Below are 23,406 nucleotides of genomic sequence, written 5' to 3'. Positions count from 1 at the left end.
TTTGGCACGTTTGGCAATTCCTTGGCATTTTTCTGGCATTTCAAGGTTAACAGTTGCTCCTCTTCCCAGCGGACTCGAGAGCTGGCAGCCTGCCACCTCGCTGGCATCGACGCACTTCTCGCGCCTCTGACGCCCTTGATGCACACGTGCCTCTCACACCAACTACTTAAAGTTGTAAAAACATTTATAAATTATTTATTTTGATTTATGTTAAATATAAAGAGCCGGGCTTAAAAATCTAGACTACAAAGGACAGTCTTGAATTTTATATTTAATTATTGATGTACAGACGGCCTTTTTTTTAATATATAATAATTGATAAACGTAAAAATATAACATTCTTTGCCAATAAAAACGCTGAAAATTTACACAAAAATAATAGAATTATTTAGTAAAATTTTTCGATTTAATATAAAAATAGGGTCCAATTTTTACTCTTAAGCTTGTATTCTCTACATCCGTCTTATCAATAAAAGCTTGTCACTCAAAACATAGTTTGAGAGACTAGGAAAGAAGATAACATATTATATGTCAGATTATTGTATTTAAACAAAAATACGTCTTAAGTGTTTATTAATAAGGCGGTATTTTCTAGTCAATGTGAAATAGTTAATAAATATTATAATTTAAGTTGTAAATAAGATATAATATTAATACTAATGTTAGATTCGATATTTAATCAAAAGTTCGACCGTTGAGAGAACGCGTTTATGTCATCGCCGACTGTCACTGTCAGTTTGACGGCTAATGTATTGACCACAGATTTAGAATACGCTAGATACCGCATGTTGTTTAGATAGAATGACAACCGTGTGTATCATATTTTTAATGCCTACGATGACGTCTCCCCAGCCTTGAACATCATAAAATTATTAGTGCTATTTTAGCAACAAATTTACTAATCGATCGTAGCTAATACATTGAATTTGAATTTAATTTACTATCCTAAAATATTTTTCCAATTTATAACAGCAAAAATAATACAAACTTAGTGCACGGTTGCTCGGCTTGTGGTATCTAACCTACTTGAAATCTGTAGTAGCGTCGCATAACAATAAATATTGAAAGAGCGCGGCGTAGGTTGTAAAATATTTTATTTTTAATAGTGTTATCTTCTCGCTTTTCTGCAATATAGGAATGATTTCGTTAATATGGACGGAAGTGTGTAACAGAAAGCGCGCTATTTAAATTGGCCTAAACCGCGCGTGGTTTTGGCCGTCAGATGATACCAACCCATATTCCGAGAGTATATAAGGTTAATGTTCCTTATTACTAAGGTAAGATGTTAGATGTTATACCTACGCGACTACTACGATGGCTTACTCGTTTAATTTTTAATTAAAAATTTAACACATATTATAAGTTGACATAATAATAAAGTTTTTAATTACATAATTCTTTAGTGAGGCATTCTCTGTTTTAAATTACACTGTCGATTTCAAGAACGCGTTCACTCAGCTTGCAGACTTTAATTACTGTTAAATTAACTCCTATCGCTGCATGAACTCACCTTAAATCACAAAATATATAATTTTGTATGTTATTCGGAAAAATAGATATTAAATCATTACATACTCATTGAAATAAATGTTAATATTATCATTAATTTAAAGAAAACATTCCATTCCGTTTCGGTTTTTTTAGTTCTGTATTTAGTTTTCTTTTTTTTTAACATTAAACCGCTCTGGATGCGTATTTTTTTCAGCCTTTTAGTCGTACCAGTGTAGAGATTTGTTTAATAAGGAACTAAATATGTATTTATATATCATGAATACAATTTATAAAGGTGATTTTAATTACTGTAAGTAAGTAATATTAATTATTAACCAACTTCACTCTGAATCTGAAACGACCGGCGAGGTATCCGGCGCAGGGCACGTGGCTCGTGTTATCAACCTAGGACCTTAGGATCTACAATATTATATCTTCGCCACTAAGCCAAGGAGACTGTTAAGAGAGATTAAATATTATGAATTGACAACACATATTGTTTTAATTGCAACATAAAATACGTTTCCTAAATATTTGATCTTTCGTCACATGATTCGGAATTCAAATATTTAAGAGAACTGACTGGTGACACTTAGTGGTACAATCCCACCTTCACCACTAACTACCATTCACAAACAGTAATTCTTTATATAGCAGTATACGTGAAGGATGAGTGAGCCACATCATTTAGCCAAGCTTGTAATATATGTTTCTTATATGATTTTATTTATTCCACTTACCAATAATATACCCACTTACCTGAGTGCCTGTTATACTAGAGTAAATATAATATAGAGCTATTCTGTGTATTTTTGAAATACACAAAAAAAAAGAAATATATCAATGAATTTATGTCACTTAGTCATAGAAAATAATCCTAGTAAAAATAATTGTAGTAAAAACTCCACCATGTCCAAATGGTTTTCATATCCACAAAAAGCTTGAAAGCGCATCACTCAAAAAACGCTGAATTTTAACATGATTTTGGTAACATATATACAGCGTGTTTTAGAAAAGGTGATTAGACAAACATAACATCACAATATCATTTCACTTATTGTCTTTTCTTTGGACAACCAAAAAATTTGATCGAATTTATTAATATCTAAATAAACTGTAATGTATGCAATTTGCCTTAAACCGTTTACAGATTTTTATTTATGACATTAAAATCTCTACTCGATCGTATATATTAAAAACCTTATGTTACGCTATTCTAATACATGTATTCATTGGATATTTTTATTATTGTAATAATTACCCCATAATATTACATTCTGAAATTTCACGGCCGAATTCTACGTCATCTGATAATTGTATAAGTATTAATGTCATCGCTAAATTAAAATAATCCTTAGTATAGTTTATTCAAGTGTATTTGTGTACAAGTATGATCTTGTTTTTCTTATTGTGATACTCGGATGTTATAATAAAATGTGTCGATTAATAAATGTGTTTAATTTGAAATTAACAAATATAAAGTTCCACTAACCCATAACGGCCACAGCGGCTGTTCTCAACGGACAGACTGCAAAGAAAACCGTCCTGCTAACCGATTTTGGGTACAGTGTCAATTCTCAAGAGTGGTTATTATTGTCTATTGTACTGTTACTTAAATTATAAATAAATTAATGAATAATGCATAGGTGCGTTTCGTTGCACAAATACAGGTACAGTATTTCCTCGCTCCAATAATTTTGTGAGACGGCAAATCCAATACTACCTACCTACAATAGTTCATGTCCAGGAACAAAGTCTTTGTGTGCTCTCCGAGTCAAGAGCGTGTAGACTCTGCAACCATATAAAACTGTCTCAGTCAGCCCTTTCACCATAATAACTATTTAAACAGCCCTATATCTAGAAAAATAGGGGAGATACTTACATTTTTTTTTGTTAAGAAAATAAAAGGTACAAAAAGAAACTTTATTTCCTTTTTGTTCAAATTTTTAAATACCAATATTTAGAAGTAAAGTATTTCAGTTATTGGCGTAGCTATCGTCATATCGCCCTGGCCTCGGAGCTCAGAGGGCCCTCTAACCTATGCTTTGAAAGAGCGGATCAGTCAACTCGTCAGGTCCTGAAACCCTCAACCCTGCTCATAAGATTTTTTTAATATCTAAAATTTTGAAGGGCAATATAAGTTGAATTGAAAAAAGGAAGTCAGGGTTCGATTCTTTTCCTTTGCAACGGGGCTTTGCCCACCTAGCTACGCCACTGATTTTAGAAGAATATTTAAATGAGACGAAAACAGATACGTCTGTTTTTTTTTTATGGCTTAGGTGGCAAACGAGCACGAAGCTCACCTGATGGAAAGTGACTACCACCGCCCATGGACATCTGCAACACCGGGGGGCTTGCAGGTGCGTTGCCTGCCTTTCAGGAAAGAGTACGCTCTTTTCTTAAAGGTTCCCAAGTCGTATCGGTTCGGAAAAACCGCCGGCGAAAGCTGGTTCCACAGAGTGGTTGTGCGAGGCAGAAAATATCTTAAAAATCGCGCTGTTGTGGATTTTGTTATATTTTTAATTGTTACTATATGCGTATACTTTTAGGTGAAGGTTTTGTTTGTTTTAAGATGGTTTGAAAGGTATTAGACAGGTATAATTCATACCATGAATCTAAAAATTATTTTTGGGTACAGAGAACCTAATTCTTGAGAAAGGCAGGAATTATATTTATTTAATTTCACACTACGACCCCCAAGCACTTAATGAGTACAAAATCAGGCTGAGCAGCTAATAAATTAATGAATCAGTTATTGAATAATACAAACATCACTTATTATATTAATTATTGAATAAGATTATTTCGTATTAATTATTTTACAACGATTTCATGTTTACAACGAAGGTTTTTTAACTTAAATATTTAAAATAAATAGTAACATTAATATTATATGTGATATTCATATTATTCAATTATTTATTTATTAGCTGCATATATTGAGAATAATTAAATGATTACACAATATTTTGTCTATCGATATTTTTTTTAATAGAAAAATAACCGGAATCAAAGCCGAACATCTGTCAAAGTTCGAATCCGATTAAAAAATCAAAATGTCAAACCTAAATTATCTCGAACTCACAAACTTCACTAATTATTTTCATTTGATTATGTTTTACATATAACGAGAATAAGATATATTGGAGATCCTATTAGAGCTGCTGAATTTAAGAAAACAGCAATAGAGTGAGTAATTACTTTTACGATAGTGTGAATTTTATAAATGGCGTAGTTTTATTGATGCGAGATGATTTCGCTGAGTAATTTCGATCTGGTCACTGTGTAGCTTTGTTCGTTGTTGTCACGCTGCCAAGTTTGTTTCGAGACGCAAGCCGGACTGCGTGACCCTCGAGCTAACTCTGAAATCTTCATACAACTAAGTATATTGCTATTAAACTACCTTACGTAGGCCTACACATCTTCCATGCAATCCAGTTAGAATGCTCCAATTTAAAGCAATGCACCGCTTGTATATGACCTATTTCGTGTTTGTTATTGTTTTTAAGTCGGTATTTATTGTCAGTACCATTTGGCTGCTTATTAAAATATATGTAAATGTGTTCTGTCCCCTTTTCAACAGAACAATCATCATGAGCTTTTTGCAGTCTATATATATTTGAAAATATATTAATTATCTACTATATTTTGTTGTCTGTTAATATTTCAACTTATGTGAAATAATTCTTCTGTAAAACTTCTGTTTACATATAAAATCTTGTCAATTTTGTTTCAATAAAAATGAAAACCTAAAACTTTTGTCTATTTAATGGTATTTCTTATATTAAACCAATGCTAACTGTAATATTATTTAATTTGTTTTGTTTTTTCAATGAATTATAATAAAACATGTTAATAGATATCAAATATTTAATTAAAATACTATATAACCATTAAAATAAAACCTTTTTATAAGCTGATCTTTAGGTAAGCCGAGATTTTCATTCTTCATGCATATTTTCATTTTTATAATTTCAGGTACATGAAGTGTTCCCCAAATGATGTCTCTTAAGCCTAGGAATGTGGACTTTCAGGAGACTTGGGCCAACCTTAAGGAAACTGTTAGTAAAATAGCCTGAGAATACTATTTTGAGACAATATTTATCCATATATTTATGGATAAATATTGTCGTTGGGTTGTGGAGTGGGTTGGGGAGCGCAAGATTTACTTCTATATCCTTTTTCTTTAACCCTGACAATGAGTATGCAAAATCATAATCAGAGAAAAGCATGGGTTACAAACCTTTTTTCACATTTATAATATTAATTAGGATTTAATTACTCTTGTGAATCATTATCTTATAGGATTAACTTAATTCAAGCAAAAAATGGTTAGAAATGTCGATTCTAGATAGAATTTGTAGTCTATATTACTAGTAATATAGTGTTTTCTGCTTGATAATCTCTTATACACGAGCAATTTTTAAATCTTAAAAGAAATGACAACTAGGTTAAGAAAAAGTTCTGTAAACATTTCTGTGTGAGAGAAGAATGATAAAGTTATTGTTCTTGTATAATATAATATATATATGTGTGTCACTTTTTATATGTGAAAAAGTATAAATGACAAATTCATGTTTCTTATGGCACAAACATTAGAAATTTCACATTGAAACACCAATTAGTTAGCGGACTGGTCGAGATTATTGTGACTTGTAGCCCATTACCAACTACCACACTATTTAAACAAATTGCTTAGTTCTCATCTCATATTCTTATTTTGTATAGTGCGTGATTACCAAATTAATGTTGTTAAATTAACACACAAAGTTACTCAAAGAGATTTACGCAAGATAATAAAATTTGACTTCCATTCGTTCCAAATATCAATGAAATTGGGACCACCTTTGAGCTATACCGAACCCAAAAACATATCAAAACGTACAGTTCTGTTCATAGACAAATATCAATACTAGAACATACTTAGATATATAAAAACGAGGGAACATGTTCAATATAAAATGTTAATTAAATATTCACTGGTTATTGTTAGAAATATCTTTTAAAGTTTAAGATGAACTTTTAGTTAGTTTCCTTTCAATTTTATAATTAATTTGTTCTACCATTGAGTGAAGGGTGCTCAAGTATTAGGTACCCTATTTTTTTCTGTACTCTAGCAATGTTTACTTCACAATGATCAGTTGAGTAGTTAAGTCTTGAAACGAAAAGAAACAAAATAACTATTGCATTTATAATATTACTAGCTGAACCTGAGGCTTTACTCACACAAACTATCTCCCTCCATTTTACCCCTAGAGCTGATATAAAAAACTAGCCTATGTTCCCTAATCACTCAATCTATCTCCTTAAAAAATTTCATCCAAATCGATTCAGCTTAAGCGTGAAGTAACAGACAGAGTTAACTTCGCAATTATAATAATTAGTATAGATTAATAAAGTTGTTGAAAGTCAAATCAACGATATGATTCCAGGTGGCGGGAGTAGTAGCTCTCCGTGCGGTTGAACGAGCGGTGTGGAACACTCGTTTTTCTGACGTCTATGCACTCTGCGTCGCTCATCCGGAACCACTTGCAGACCGACTGTATGATGAAACAAAGTAAAGTATTAAGCACTTCGTATATTTATAAAATAAGTTTTCAGTACTATATTAAATACATCAGTAGAGCAGATATAGCTCGGTGAATGTAAAACATACAGCTGATTCTAATTGCAAGAGTAAAGAATAACTTTGATCCTGAATTAACAGGACATAACTGAGAGATCATAATTATTAATCCGTGTTTATCATGTAAAATTAAAGTGTATATCAATTATATTGTATTATGAAAGATATATTATTCAAGTAAGTGTAATATTTAACAATAGTCATACTTATTTTGTAAACTTATATATATAAGCTTCTTTTGTAATATTAACTTCTGCACCAATAGATTATAAATGCAAATGTTATAAATAAAAATATGTAGATCTTAGATTTGTTTATCTCTGCCCCTTCAATTGGAATTAGATGAGCACGCCATACTTGCTTTTTTATTCTAGAAATTTCTTGGAGGAACATGTCGGTGGTCTTCTACAAAGAGTCAAAGGATCATCTGTGCTTGAGAGCAGTGATTACAATGATGGGCTTCTTACAAGGTAAGTTATTAACTGTCAATCAATTAAATATATTCATGTCTATCTGACGTGCACGCAGCGATCATATGGAGTTTGTAGTTTCTCCTTAACAGAGATGGGTATTTGTCCAGAAGTGGGACACTACTGGCACTGATGACTGGTTATAACTGGAATAATGTTCGGGTTTATAAGGAAGAATCATATGAAATATTAATTTGAAGGCTTGAAATTGGTTATGTAAATGATAATTTAAATACTTCCATTGCTCATAAATATAGTTAAAATTATCATAACTTGTAGCTTTATTGTAAAATTATAAATCCTGCTCGAAGGACCAATTTTTTGCAAACGGTCATAACTCTTCTATGTTAAGTTACATTATAACTTATAACTTTTTTGATGGTTAAATAGTCATTGCATGTGAAAAATTTGATCATTAGCGAAATAAGGAAGATTTCAACCCCGTTTGTATACACGTAGCGGGTGCTAAAACAGTACACACTAATTATTATCTTTACCACTATGTCATGATATAATTAATATATGTACTCAACTTTCGAGGTAAGCAAAGTGATCCATTTCACGGTCCCAAAATGTATTAATCTTAATTACCTACATTTATATGTATATATAAAATGTTTTTTGTTGTCGCCCGCGTTTTACCCTTTAGTCGTCAGGTTAGGTTAGGTATATAAAAGTTCCATAGCCAAAAAGGCCACGGGGTTCAAGTTTACTTCTTTACAAATTCGGCTTGATGGTGTGTCATTGAAAGATTAACTCACAGATACACAGAGTTAAGTACGCATTTATAGTATTCTTGAAACCGTTCAATGTTTGCACAGATACGTGACGGCTTGGCACGAGTTCAGTCAGGGCGTGGCGTACCTCAACTCCCTCTACTCCTACCTCAACCTGCAGCATGTCAAGAGACAAAAGGTAATCTTTATTATATGCACAACCATACATAATCTTTTTTTTATGTTACAACATAATATCTATAATAACATATATAATTGTATTTTTTATGATATAGGTAGGTGGACAAGCAAATAGGCCGGCCACCTGATGGTAAGTGGTCACAACTGCCCGTAGACAATGGTGCTGTGAGAAATATTAACCATTCCTTACATCGCCAATGCGTCACCAATCTTGGGACCTAAGACACAAGCATAAGAAACATAACGTTCCTTGTGCGTGTTATTACACTAGCTCACTCACCCTTCAAACATATAAAGTATTGTAACGCCAACCATGGCGTTACAATATGTGGTGAATGTGTAGTACCTACCTAGACGGGCTATCCCTACCACCAAAAGAATGTATGTATGCTATACATATATTCTGAATTTATGTTCTAAAAGAAACTCAGTAGTTACTCATTTATCATTGATTAAAGTGGACACACAAAAAAATTGTCACAAATAAAATTAAATAAATACTTGTTAAGGGATTATGTTAGTTGCAAATGATCATATTAACTTTAAATATGGGAATATATTTTTAAATCATAGATAAACATGTTGATTTTATTTATTTATACGGTCTGTGAGTAGAAGTTACAATCACACTATGTAAAAAGTCACAGGATCGATCCTGACCCCTTGGGCTAATATCGTCCCCACTCCTGACACAAGTGATAAGTTTAAAGGGAGGGATAAATAGGAATATTAGTTATTCCTTAATTCGTTTGGGGTATCGCTACTATTATTTAAAAAAATATATATAATTTTTTTCTTCAGGTATCAGACGCAGAGATAATATATGGATCAGCTGCCACCGTCAGCTGTCCAGAACACGACACAAGACAGCTGGAGGTACGTTTCTAATGAGTGTCACTAGATGGCGTTGATTTATTTTATGGTGTTCCTAAAATGCATGTCTAGATTTTTTATTAAGATATTTGTAGAAGATTATTAAAATCTATAACATAGATACATATGCAATGAACTAATGTAATGTCCGGTCTAGGTCGGCGAGCTGGGCCTGCTGACGTGGGAGCGCGTGCTGGTCCGGCCGCTATCGGGTGCGCTCAGCTCGAGGCTGGTGGCGGCCCTCAGCGCGGCGCGGGACTCCGCACCCGACCCCGCCGCCGCCGACGCGCTACGCAGCGCCGTGCACAGCGCCGTGCACGTGCAGGTACCGATACACACTTACAAGTACCCCCACATACGAGTAGGTACTGACTCACAATTGCCAGTATTGACACAGGGGCAGTTACCTCACACACTATATTGCTGTTCAAAAGATGTTTATGTCATTGACTTCTGTGTTCTGTTTGCAGGCGTTTCGCGTGCGAGCTCCACTATCATTGTACCAGCAGCTGGTTCTGGAGCCGTTTCTGGCAGCGGCGACCACCTACCACTCGCGTCGAGCCGCGCGCCTGCTGGCCGAGGGGGACGTGTCTCACTTCATGAAGCACGTGCTCGATGGTACACATGATTGTGACGCTCATGACACCCTGTCCTCAGATATTAGACCGCTATGACTGTCTCAACATTAGTAATTTGAGAGACAAGCTATCAAGCTTAATATTTAAGCCGGGGTATCCTGGTAAAATACGAGGTTATATTTTAAAGTAAACTAAGCGTGTGAAAAATGGCTATTTAGTGCCATAGTTGATGCAAATTGTATTCATAACAGAACAAATAGTCAGCCATGACGAAGTTATGGACAAACCATTGGGTATTGACGCTTGAAATTGATTCTTGGTCAACTATTATTCACAATCTGGCCAGTACGTTTAAATGCTAATCGATTTATATGAACTATCAAATTTGACTCCCTCGCACCAACTGCCTCACTGGCCTCCCCCAGGGCTGGAGCGCGAGGTGTCGCTGGCGCAGCGCTTCCTGCACTCGTCGTCGCTGGAGAGCGTGCGCGCGTGCTACGAGCGCGCCTGCGTGGCGGCGCACCTGCCGGCGCTGCACGCCGACGTGGAGCGCCTGCTGCGCGAGGCCAGCGCGGGGGGGGGCGCGGCGCGGCGCGACGACCTGCGCCGCATGTACGCGCTGCTGCGCCCGCTGGGGGGGCCCGCGCTGCGCCCGCTCGTCGACGCCGCGCACCAGCAGGCCGTGCGCGACGGGCTGGCGCTGCTGGACGCCGAGCACCCGCGCGACGAGGTGCGGCCTCCCCCGACCCGAGCGTATTATCATGACATTCCCGCCCTGAGACGAGCCCTCCCGCCGGCAGGCGCACGCGCACTTCGTGCAAGCGATGCTGTCGCTGCACAGCAAGTACAGCGCGCTGTACGGCGACGTGTTCGGCGGCGCGCAGGCCTTCGTGGGCGCGCTGGACAAGGCGTGCAGCGCGGTGGTGAACCGGCGGCGCGCGGGGGAGGCGTGCGCGCGCGCGCCCGAGCTGGTGGCGCGCTACTGCGACGCGCTGCTGCGCCGCCGCGCCGCCGACGCCGACGCCGACGACAAGCTGGCCGCCGCCATCGTCGTCTTCAAGTACGTCGACGACAAGGACGTCTTCCAGAAGCACTACGCGCGCGCGCTGGCCCGCCGCCTCATCCACCAGCTCTCCGCCTCCATGGAACAGGTCCGCCACGTAGTCCGCCGCGATGCTTGAACGTTGCATGAATTATAAACTAACTCCCTACACGTGTCAAAGTAAATTAGCAAGTTGTCATTAAGTAAATGTCTGACATAACGTTAGATGCCCAAAGGCTCTGAGCGCATTCACGATGTGAGAAACATTAAAATTTCTCGAGAGCTTTCTACAAGATACGGTGACCAATTACCATCAGGTGGTACCATCAGTTGGTTTGGTGGTAGGGCTTTGTGCATGCCCGTCTGGGTAGGTACCACCTACTCATCAGACATTCTACCGCCAAAAAACAATGCTTAGTATCATTGTGTTGCGGTTTGAAGGGTGAGTGAGCCAGTGTAACTACAGGCACAAGCGACATAACATCTTAGTTCCTAAGGTTGGTGGCGCATAGGTGATGTAAGGAATGGTTAATATTTCTTACAGCGCCTTTGTCTATGGGTAGTGAACCACTTACCATCAGGTGGCCCATATGCTCGTCCGCCAACCAATGCCATAAAAAAAAACTCATTAGAAACGAACCTCCAGCTGTCTTGTGTCGTGTTCTGGACAGCTGACGGTGGCAGCTGATCCATATATTATCTCTGCGTCTGATACCTGAAGAAAAAAATTATATATATTTTTTTAAATAATAGTAGCGATACCCCAAACGAATTAAGGAATTACTAATATTCCTATTTATCCCTCCCTTTAAACTTATCACTTGGGTCAGGAGTGGGGACGACATTAGCCCAAGGGGACCTATTTTATAAAAACGTAACCGATATTAAAATAAAGCTAATTACAGGAGGAGGCGATGATAAACCGTCTGAAAGCGGCCTGCGGGTACGAGTTCACGAACAAACTCCACCGGATGTTCACCGACGTGGCGGTCTCGGCTGACCTAAACGCAAAGTTTCAGCAATACTTGCGAGATAATAATTTAAGTACAAACACAGGATTTTTCATACAGGTAACACTTTAATAGCGTGCACCAATCACAGGACGAGTAAAGGCAAACAAACAACTTTGACCTTGAGATCTTGATTAATATAAGAAAATCATTATGGATGAATAAAATAAGTTTTTATCGAAACTTGAAGTTAAATTAAAGTCGATTAGAGTCTGTCTGGGTAGGTACCACCCACTTATCAGATATTCTACCGTCAAACAGCAATGCTTGTTGTGTTGCGACCAGAACTACAGGCATAAGGGATATAACATCTTAGCTCCAAAAGTTGGTGGCGTATGGCTAATGTCTGGCTCATGGCCCATTTGCTGGTCCATGTAGCTATACTATATAAAAAGCACCTATGTGGAATATTGTTGTATTATAAATGAAGATGTTATATTAATCAAGAACTGTTTGTAATGTACAATGCAATACGTACATCCAAGGTTTGTTTATCTTTACTAATTCTTTGATATGAATAGAGCTTACAAATATTATAAATGATATGATAGCAATAATTTGTGTGCTGATGAGAGATGAGATTAGCTAACTGTACTGTTACTAGCCTAACTTTAAACCGAGGCCAACGTGGTTTTTTTTATTTATTAATAAATACGTAATAATCAAATATATATATATTATAACTTGGACGAAGTATCGAGGAGAATGTTCATTCAAGTGATCCGTCGGTTCAGCATATTCACTACGCGGTTGTATCGCCGTGTCGGTGGACGCGCACAGCCGACGCACGTAGCCACTCCCACCCCGCCGCAGGTGCTGCAGGCCGGCGCGTGGCCGCTGGGGGGCGCCATGGCCCCGCTGGCGCCGCCCGCGCAGCTGGAGCGGCCGGCGCGGCTGTTCGAGGCGTTCTACCGCGCGTCGTTCAGCGGGCGGCGGCTGGCGTGGCTGCACCACCTGTGCACGGGCGAGCTGCGCACGCGCTACACGGCGCGCGTGTACCACGTGAGCGCCAGCACGCCGCAGTGCGCGCTGCTGCTGCTGTTCGAGGAGGCGGACGAGCTCAGCGCGCGGGAGGCGCGCGACGCGCTGCAGCTGGCGGGCGAGGCCTGGGCGCGCCACGTGCGCCCGCTGCTGGACGCCGGCCTGCTCACCGGCGACGCCGACGGCACGCTGCGCCTCAACCTCGCCTTCTCCTGCAAACGCACGCGCCTGCGCCTCACGTGCGCCGCCGCGCCGCCCGGCCAGGGTGCGTCTCGCTCCGCTGCCCGTTGACCGTTGTCGATGGCGAATCCGATCCGACGTATAAATACTGTGCACTCGCTTGCAGGGGGCGGGAGCGGGTCGGGGTCGGCGTCGGGGGGCTCGGAGTCCACGCACTGTGACGACGACCGCAAAATGTACCTACAGGCGGCGCTCGTGCGCATCATGAAGCAGAGGAAGGTGAGCGAGCATAAACACAAACGTATAGTCGATTCCAATGGCAGGAGGAGTAACCATAAACAAACATTTTTACACTCTGAATTAACCGAAGTTAACAGTATGAAGTAGTCAGTGATTTGTGAAATGATGATGTTTTTAATGTCGGCGAGGTTGTTATTGAACTTTGGAGGTAAAATTAAATTGGATAGAACCAGTTAAGTGGAATAGTAGTGTATTATAATAGCTGATATATTAATCAAGAACTGTTTGTTTCGTATAATATATCAGAGCTATTAGCAAATCGCATGGAATATGTTAATCTAAGTTTTGTTTATCTTTACTTGTCCTACCATTGAAATGTACAATACGCTTACGCCACACGCAAAATGAAAACGCACGAACGAATGAGCACGCACCTACATATATTACGTTCGTACAAATTCATATAAATTACAATAGCACAAGAATCTATACTAATATTACAAATGAGAAAGTTGAATCTGTCTGTCTGTCTGTTACGCCTTAAGAGCTAAACAGATCGGAAATTAACCAAGCTTAGTTTGATTCAAGCTTGAACCCCAAGCATTTAGATTCCCAACATCTACGACGGCATAGGAAAACCGAAGCAAGCGAAGCCGCGTGATACTAATTTCTCACATACAAGTAAAGCGTGTATAAAGTAACACCCTGTAAATGTCTCTGTTGTTTTGTGAAACAGGTGCTACGTCACACGGAACTAATACAGGAGGTAGTATCTCAAGCGAGGGGTTCGTTCGCGCCCTCTGTAGCTATGATAAAAAAATGTATCGAAGCACTAATAGACAAGCAATACCTGGAGCGAGCTCCGGGCACCCTCGACACGTACTCGTACCTCGCGTAGGGCGCACGACCCGGCCCGTCTCGGCACGTCCCGGCACGACCCGGCACGTCTCGACACGTCCCGGCTCGTCTCGCCACGTCTCGGCCTCGCGTCACGATACTGGAAATATTTTTTTAAAAACATATTGTAAATAAATATTAAAAACAAATAATATAAAAACAATGTGCTTTATTATGATTTCGCTTCCATTTTAATATTGTCGAAGTATAAACGTCACGCTGTCGAAAATCGTTATACGATGTTAAGGAATTAGACATTTGGAATAAAACGGAAGATTAAAAAAACGGTGTCGGTAATGATGGTGTTTCAAATAAATATCAGCAATCTTGAAAAGAATGGCTTCATAATAATATTTTAAAGTAGATTTAAGTTTAAGAGTTCTTATTTTGAATTTGAATACACACAAAGTATTGCCAGTTAAAATAATATTACGTGTGAAAATGTAATTTTTCGAATGTGTTTTTTATAATACAAAGGTGATGACTAATTTAATCGACTTCAAATAAAGAAAGATATCAATGCGGTTATATTTTTTAAGTTTTTTAAGAACTCAGTAATTTATAAAACATTTGAAGTATTCTTGATTTGATTTTTTTTTTACAAAATCGACCGCGATTAAGCGATCTAAAAATAAAATGAATTTCCGATCTTTAATATGTTAGTATAGATTAAGCAAAATGTTACCAATATGTTGAATTCAAAATTTATTTGTCGCAAAAACTAATTAGTACAACTAACGACCAACAGGAACGTATAAAAAACACCATCTTTGTTAACAACTTAGCGTAGTTTAACTTTGTTGAGAGTTGAGACGAAACAACGAAAAATTACATTTTCACGGCTAGCTCTGTTATATAAATAATAATCGAGCTCATAATATTTCTACTTTTATTAAAAAAAAATTCTTTAACCTTTTTTTATTTTAAAATTTTATATCATCTGTGGTCTAAACTCTGTGACGTCACTTTTGTCTAAATAATTGTTTCTAAGAATAACTACTTTGTGAAATCAATGAAAAATTAAGTAAGGCATATCACAGACAGATTGTATATTCAAAATAGATTGAAAAGTGTTTCATTCGACATATATTTGAATACATAGTTGGCAATATTTTAAAAAAACTATATGTTGCCATTATATATCTTGATTAACGTCACGCTAGATCGAGTCAGAGATAAAATATGAACACACATTTTCACTGTTTCTTAAGAAATATTAGATTGAGATAAAAAAAATAATGAACATAAGTATCTCTTTTTCTAGATAATACGAAGTCTAGTCAATAAAAACCCTACCAATACTGAGCGTCCAAGCGAAGTTGCATTAGAGTCTTGTCAAATATGGCCCATTCCACTAGTAAAACTCCTAGGGAAGTAAATACTCGCACCTCATTGGTAGATGCGTTTTGCTAAAGGTGAGCGAGACCAATCCGTAGACATGAAATGATTTAACAATTAAAAGTTATCCAATGAACGCACAAAGCCAATTTCTTTTAGCATTAAGGTAAATTTTGTACAGTAACGTCAGTAATACACATTTTGGATTTTAAAAAAAAAGATATAATTGTCGTTATTATTTGTATGTTTTCATCGCTGTCTAATTATTTTATAATTTAAACAGCATACTTTAGAAATGATCTAGATATTCATCTCCTTTGATGCAACGCAAGCCCGAGCCATAACTTCGCTTGGTCGTATTGCCATTTTTATAAACACGTATAACGGTTTGGAATCTATTAAATAGTGAGCTAAATAGAGTTTTGACTTAAATATATAAAATGACACAAACTACAAGCAATAATTATACATAATTGATATGAATATCAATATTATAAGAAATTCCGCAGCACGCAGGATATTTTTATATGTTTTGTAACGATACCGTCACGCTCTAGAAAACATTTCAATCTTAAAATATTTTTTCTAATTTCCCTTTTCTTTTAACTGTCATATTTAATTTCTTAATTGTTAAAGATTATTCTTAATCATAAAACATTATATATATATTTTGTATTTTATTTATTTAATTAAAAAATATTATAAATTTATGTAACTAAAAATAAAAACTTTGGTGTTCGTTCATTTGTGGTATTAACTTAATAAAATAAAAAAAAAAACGATATAAGTGAAGTGCAATTGTTACACGATTATTTTTTTTTTAATTTATCATTTTTTTTCAAATTCCGCACAAAAGCGAAAATCATATTTAAAAAATGTAACTTTCAAAATGACAGTACAACATGTTTCTTAAGTATTAATTTAATATATTAATATTCATTGTTCATTTTCGACATGACTTTATTTCGATTCTTAGTCATATTATTTTTTTTTTTAAATAAAAATAAAATGCAGTGTTCTCAATTTAAGCTTTCGCAAGTTTAAATTGAAAAAAATGTTGTATATTTTAGGTTATAAGTAAAGTTAGTTGTAATTATTGTTACGTCATTGTCGATACACAATATTTTTAATAGTTGAATCTTAAATTAAAAAAATTGTTTTGAATTGTGTTATTAAAAAAAAAAAAGATTTAATTAATGAAAGAACGGTTTTGTTTTAGTTTATCGAAATTTTTTATCTGTGAATTGTTAATCGTGTGTCGGTAAGTGTGGTGAACGCTACGGTAACTTAAATGAATTATTATCAATAAACATTGTACGGATGCCGTTAATCGTTGTTTTATTTGAAATATTTATCCGAATCTCTAAAAATCATACAAATGTTAATATCATTTATGACGTCATTTGATCTGTAAGATATATTTAAGTATATATTTTTTAATTACCATTTCTAAGCTAAATTAGCATTGGCTTCTTTCAAGATTGAGTTTAAAATTTTTCAGTAATACATAATTTCTTTAACTTCACCTAGTCACTGGTTCGCTCACTGAACGACGATTCATTATCCAGCGCTGAAATGCCAGTACCACCAATGGAATTATGTAAGTCGGCGCCTCACAGGTTCAACAGGTCAATAGTCAGCTTTCACGTGGCTATTATAATGAAATATGACCTTTCCGACTTAACGATAATAGCACTTGTCATTTACAAACTACAAATGTTACATCCATAGAAGATATAAGCTAAATACCTGGAATGCAACTATTAAAAATATATATAAAAAAATGAAATACAATGAATATTTTTGGTATTTTTCCATAAAACATTTTAATGGATACCTAGGTAAATTTTAACCATAATATTTACACTTATTTCATTCCTCCCTTATTCAAAAAAAACACCTAACTACCCGTCATTCAACTTTTGTCTAATATTTTAAAATAGATAATTTATGTGTTAGTATATAAATTTAAAATATATGAGTACACAAACATCGAATTACAAAGATGAACTATATACAACTTAAAAGACTCATGCTATATAAAAAGTGCACGGAAGTAACCGTCAATATAAAGGTTTACTTGTTTTTCAGAATAATGCAATATATACAAATAAATAGTCAAAATAATAATTTAAAAAAAGAACTATATATTTTTAATAATAATATTTTCTATCAAATAGTAGTAGTAGTAATAGTAGTTATTAAATGTAAAAAAGCTGCGTTGAATTTTTTTAATTGGAGTTACATGTCCTTATAGAATTACAAGATTTGTTGAACGCGTATTTAGTCAAACACTGATTTCTCTTTCTGACATCATTGTTTTGACATTCGAGATAAGGAGACAGATTTGTTTAAAAAAACTTACATATATACATTAATATAACATTTCACATTAGAAACGGGTTTAGGCCAAAAACATTTTTTTTAAATACATCAAATGTAACGTTGCCTACAAAACGGGCATTAAAAAACAAAAGTTTCGTCGTCTTATATTCGTTCGTAAGGCAACCGTAGCCGTATTATTGTAACAGCTAGGTATCAAAATACCCAAAACTTATACCAAAAATATGACTCGAATAATAAGAATATTTTTTATAAGGCAAATGCAAACTTTTCATCTGTTGTATAAATTATATTTTTGTTTGCTATTAATAATTTGTATTGCTTACAGTTTAATCTTGTATACACATAATAAAATTTCCGAACAGAATTAATTTGACATCTGACAACTAAACTGATGTGACGTGTACGATGTAAATTTAAGTCGAAAGCTGTATTCATCGGCTCCTCACAATTTCCTAATATCATCGAAAAAGAAGCTCAAAATGAGCTCTTTTAAGCGCGATAAGAAAGAAGAAGAAGATACCGGCGGTAATCCATATTTGAATTTGGATAAGACAATCGTCTTGCAAGAGGCGCGTTATTTTAACGAAACACCAGTGAATCCGAGAAAATGTTCTCATATTTTATCGAAAATCCTCTTCTTGCTGAACCAGGGCGAGAAGTTATCAACACAGGAGGCTACGGACGCGTTTTTTGCTACTACCAAGCTGTTTCAATCGAAGGATGTTATGTTACGTCGAATGGTTTATTTATGTATAAAAGAGTTAAGTAGTCTTGCTCAGGATGTAATTATCGTGACATCGTCATTGACAAAAGATATGACCGGTAAGGAGGATATGTATCGGGCTGCAGCGATACGGGCTCTATGCAGCATCACAGACAGTACCATGATACAGGCTATAGAAAGATACATGAAACAGGCCATAGTGGATAAAAACCCAGCAGTCAGTTCAGCGGCATTGGTTTCCGCTCTGCACTTGTCATCGACAGCACCGGATTTGGTGAAGCGTTGGGCTAATGAAGCTCAGGTACGTAACATTGTTTATTACTGGTTGTCCTTTCTGTACCAATTACAATCTGTAAAATTCTATGATGGTTGATTGTGTAGTAAAAATGTGATGTGAATAAATAATCAGTTTCCTATTTATAATATTAGGATAGGTAGGCTAACAAGCTATATAGCCTATGAAGCTATTTACTCATGAAGGTCCTCCCTAACTTTAATTTATTATTGGCTTACTGGATGTCTTAATGTGTGTGAGCATTCCTAAGAGTAAATCCTGTAAAAAATATGTTAGATTATATTTGTTAAGTTTATTTCTTTTTAGATTATGCCATGTACAGACAGAACACATAAATACCATAAAATGATCTCTCAAATAAAACCTGTTGTCTGCCTGTCAAAAGTTTTATAGGAATTGAGACATTCTTTTTTGTTTTTTATTTCAATTTAAATTACACCGACACTAAAAAAGCTTCTTATAAATTGTTTAGGCAGTCTGACTTAAGCTTAGTGATTTTTTTAATTAGCATAAATTTAAATATGTTGAAAAGTAGGTCTCGTCAAGTAAAATAGATAATAATGTAAATCTTATCAATATATCAATTGATCGTATCTATAGTAAAAATGTTAATGTTTTTTACTTATTTACAAACAGATAGCGCATGTGTAATAGACAGACTTAATGCCATGTAGGCAATCTTTGTACAGCTTTGTTTAATCAAACTCAAATTCCTTTATTAAATATAGAAGCATTACACTTTCTTATTGATGGTCAAATTAAACACTACCACCGGTTCGGAAAAGGAAACACCCCAACCTGAGAAGAACCGGCGAAAGAAACTCAGTCGGTCTCTTTTTTTTCGTCAAATTAATTATATACATAATTGTATATGAATAGAAACAGCCAGGAGGAGATCGTTTCATTCCCAAGGTGTGCTATCAAACATAAACTCATTAATTGTATAGTAACCTTTCGCAAACAAGTGTTCCTTAACAATTTTTTAAAATTTCGCAACAGAAGCATTTTTAACGCTTTCTGGGATCCTGTTGTAGAAGCCTATACATAGCCCCATAAAAGAGTTACTGACTCTATGCAGTCGAGTAACAGGAGTAACAAGATTGTGTTTGTTCCTTGTACCAACGTTATGAGAATCACATTTCCTCATAAAAACATTAATATTTTTCCGTACATACAAAACATTACAGAATATATATTGAGAAGCAACAGTCAATATCTTAATTTCTTTAAATTTATACCTTAATAATTCCTTGGCTCCTAGGTTATAGATTGTAAAAGAATTGTGAATCAACAGATAATTATAAAAAAAATATTTATTTGTACCAACGAATTATTGCATGTTGTAAAAGGTCTCTGACCAGTAGGACCTTAACCATAATAAATATTAAATTTATCAAATAGGCATATCATATTCGCATATCACTGTAAGTTGTCCACATTTCACAAATGAGATACTCAAATGTATTATTATAGAATCGCACTGCTGGCACTCTGATGCTGGCAACACCTTTGTGAGAGGAAGACCTATCAAATGGTTCTATTTTTTTGCAGTTTGGCTTATGTTGTTATATCTCAGAATTTGTTCTATTTCTATAATAAAAGTACTAAAATTTGTATGAGATTGGTACTGTAATTCAATTTACTTATGAAAATTATACCAATTTAATAAAATATATGGACAAAGACAAAACAATCAATATAAATACATTTATTATGTCTTTAAGACATAATACTGATAATCAAAATACTCTCAAAATTAATTTTGTGACAAATTACATATACAAAGGCAGAGGCCCTTAGAAATAATCCCCAACTAATTAAAATGTAATTTAAATTTTTGATAAGATATATTTTGTTTTCTTACAGGAAGCAATCAACTCTGATAATGCCATGGTTTCCTATCACGCCCTGGGCATCTTGGCGAGTACGCGTAAAAACGACAAACTTTCTACCGTAAAATTGGTGACTCGTTTGGCTAAGTCGCCTCTAAAATCGCCTTATGCGCTGTGCCTCTTGATCCGTTTAGCCGCTCAGCTAGTCGAGAATGATGACTCAGATGCGTCTCAACCCTACATCGACTTCATAGAATGTTGCTTGCGTCATAAATCGGAAATGGTCATCTATGAAGCAGCCCATGCTATTGTCAATTTAAGAAAAACTGCAAGAGATTTGGCACCAGCTGTGTCAGTCTTACAGCTATTCTGCGGATCATCTAAAGCTGCTCTCAGATTGGCTGGAGCAAGGACGTTAGCTAGATTGACTACCAAGCACCCAACGGCCGTAGCAGCGTGTGCTGTTGATCTGGAAAACCTAATTTCCGATCCAAATAGATCCGTAGCTACTTTAGCAGTAACCACGCTATTGGCTACTGGTGCTGAAAGTTCGGTTGATAGATTAATGAAGCAGATATCGAGTTTCGTCTCTGAAATATCGGATGAGTTTAAGATTGTTGTTGTCAAAGCAATTCGTCGCCTTTGCCAAAAATTCCCGAGAAAACATCAGTCATTGGCCGCTTTCTTAGCTGGCATGCTCCGAGATGAAGGTGGCCTTGAATACAAAGCAGCGATAGCTGATGCTATCATAACACTGGTGGAAGAAAACCCAGAAGCGAAAGAGACAGGGCTGGCACACTTATGCGAATTTATCGAAGATTGTGAACACACGACTCTGGCTGTCCGTATCTTACATTTATTGGGCCGCGAAGGGCCCAAATCACGCCAACCATCGCGATACATTCGCTTTATTTACAACAGGGTTATACTAGAATCTGGTCCGGTTAGAGCCGCTGCGGTTTCCGCTGTGGCACAATTTGGAGCTCAAAGACCAGAATTGCTCCCAAATATAAGAGTTCTCCTTGCCAGATGTGAACTAGATGATGAAGATGAAGTTAGGGACCGTGCTATTTATTACAATGCTATTCTGGACTCAGGAGATCAACAATTGATCAACGATTTCATTATAGATGTGCCTAAACCAAATCCAGTATTATTGGAAAAAGCCCTGCGAGACCATATCGCTACAAATCCAGATGAGCCATTCGATATTATGACAGTTCCAATGGAAGAAGAGAAGAAGGAGGAGAAAGAAGACATTGCCGCGATAGAAGTGCGTAAACCGAAGCAGATGACTATCGAGGAAATTTATTCAGAGCAACTAGCACAAGTACCAGGCATCGAGAAACTTGGCTCGATCTTCAAAACCAATATGCCGTTAGAACTAACGGAGGCTGAAACGGAATACAGGGTGCGTCTGCTGAAACATGTATACGTACGCCACATCGTATTACAATTCGAATGTATCAATACCTTAAATGATCAGATTTTGGAGGAAGTTCACGTAAGATTGGAATGCCCGCCCGAATACGAGATAAAGTCAATCGTACCATGCCAAAAACTTATATACAATCAGCCAGGCAGCGTTTTCGTAGTTCTCGAATACCCCTCATCCTATTTAGACAGCTTGGGCACATTCGGGGCAACACTAGAGTTCGTAGTTCGTGATTGTGATCCTAATACAGGAAACCCTGACCCGGGAGAAGGTTATGCTGATACTTATCCCCTGGAAGAATTTTACATGGGCTGCTCAGATCAGATAAGGGCTAGAGGTATGGGTGAAGATTGGGAAACGACTTGGGATAGGGCTGCAAATGTACCAGAAATATCAGATACATACGCGCTTCCAGAACAAGATCCCGCTGCAGCAGCGAAGTCCGTATGCGAATATTTGGGTTTACCAAAAGCTACAATAGTTGGTGAGGCTGTGAAAGAAATTAGAGGGGGCGGTGTTTTCAGAGGTGGAGCTCCATTTTTGGTAAGAGCTAGAATAGCTTCAAGTAATGTAGGTGTGACTATGCTGATTGCTGCTCGGTCGCCACGGGAGGACGTCGCACAGCTCTTATTGGCTGCAGTCGGGTAAATCCCTTATTTGTAGCAATTTTCGTCGTAGTATCACTTTTTAAAATTATATTACGTAAAATCGATGTTTGATCTTTTTCAAATAGTAATATATTATAAACATTACGATATATAATTATATAAAAATGACATTTAATGATTATCAAAATCAAAATATATATCAACGTAAATTTTAATGTGTTTAGTGTCAAACACATCAAAGACTACAAGAAGGTACAGCGATCTTTGAAAAATGTTTATTGTCTTCAAAATAAATGTGACATTATAACAGCGATTAAAATCTTTTCGAAGTAAAACTTCATTTGGAACGTTGAATAAATAAATTTAAACTCGTATTTAAGTGTAGCATTTCTTGTAATACTTCAAGATTAACATTTCTATTCATATTGTTTCGTTGATTAAAACTATTAAAAAACGAATGATTTAACTATTTTGATGCATTTATTACAGTATAATCGATATTGTATGCCAAATCGTAAGAATC

The 23,406-nt window shown here is 36.3% G+C and overlaps 3 protein-coding genes across 5 annotated transcripts in view; all 3 read left to right on the top strand.

Annotated features, from left to right (window-relative positions):
* Positions 1–354, top strand: part of LOC125075084 (anoctamin-4-like) — a 42,020-nt gene extending 41,666 nt beyond the window's left edge. The window contains exon 25 of one of the 2 annotated variants that reach the window (XM_047686689.1): positions 70–354. In XM_047686689.1, coding sequence (XP_047542645.1) covers positions 70–170 — 101 coding nt within the window. In that variant the 3' untranslated portion in view covers positions 171–354. Of the gene's footprint in view, positions 1–45 lie in introns of both variants that reach the window. The other variant, XM_047686690.1, reaches the window with a different exon arrangement.
* A 4,179-nt stretch (positions 355–4,533) lies between these two features.
* On the top strand, positions 4,534–15,532 carry LOC125075089 (cullin-2). 2 transcript variants are annotated; one of them, XM_047686696.1, is made up of 14 exons: positions 4,534–4,680; positions 5,470–5,552; positions 6,924–7,048; positions 7,492–7,587; positions 8,409–8,502; positions 9,306–9,380; positions 9,535–9,702; positions 9,848–9,995; positions 10,381–10,685; positions 10,756–11,106; positions 11,903–12,067; positions 12,821–13,253; positions 13,335–13,447; positions 14,145–15,532. In XM_047686696.1, exons 2-14 carry the CDS (start codon positions 5,490–5,492, stop codon positions 14,304–14,306), a joined length of 2,298 nt encoding a protein of 765 aa, XP_047542652.1. In that variant the 5' UTR covers positions 4,534–4,680; positions 5,470–5,489; the 3' UTR covers positions 14,307–15,532. The 2 variants fall into 2 exon arrangements, with proteins under 2 accessions (XP_047542652.1, XP_047542653.1); XM_047686697.1 differs by lacking the exon at positions 4,534–4,680 and adding an exon at positions 4,816–4,874.
* A 2,844-nt stretch (positions 15,533–18,376) lies between these two features.
* On the top strand, positions 18,377–23,405 carry LOC125075085 (coatomer subunit gamma-2-like). The gene is made up of 2 exons (XM_047686691.1): positions 18,377–19,014; positions 20,875–23,405. Exons 1-2 carry the CDS (start codon positions 18,469–18,471, stop codon positions 22,921–22,923), a joined length of 2,595 nt encoding a protein of 864 aa, XP_047542647.1. The 5' UTR covers positions 18,377–18,468; the 3' UTR covers positions 22,924–23,405.
* The last annotated feature ends 1 nt before the right edge of the window (position 23,406 follows it).

This window comes from Vanessa atalanta, chromosome 29, assembly GCF_905147765.1.
Source record: "Vanessa atalanta chromosome 29, ilVanAtal1.2, whole genome shotgun sequence".
Lineage (NCBI taxonomy): Eukaryota > Metazoa > Arthropoda > Insecta > Lepidoptera > Nymphalidae > Vanessa > Vanessa atalanta.
The sequence above is the reverse complement of the archived record's forward strand: the minus strand, read 5'-3'. Positions and strand labels throughout refer to the sequence as shown.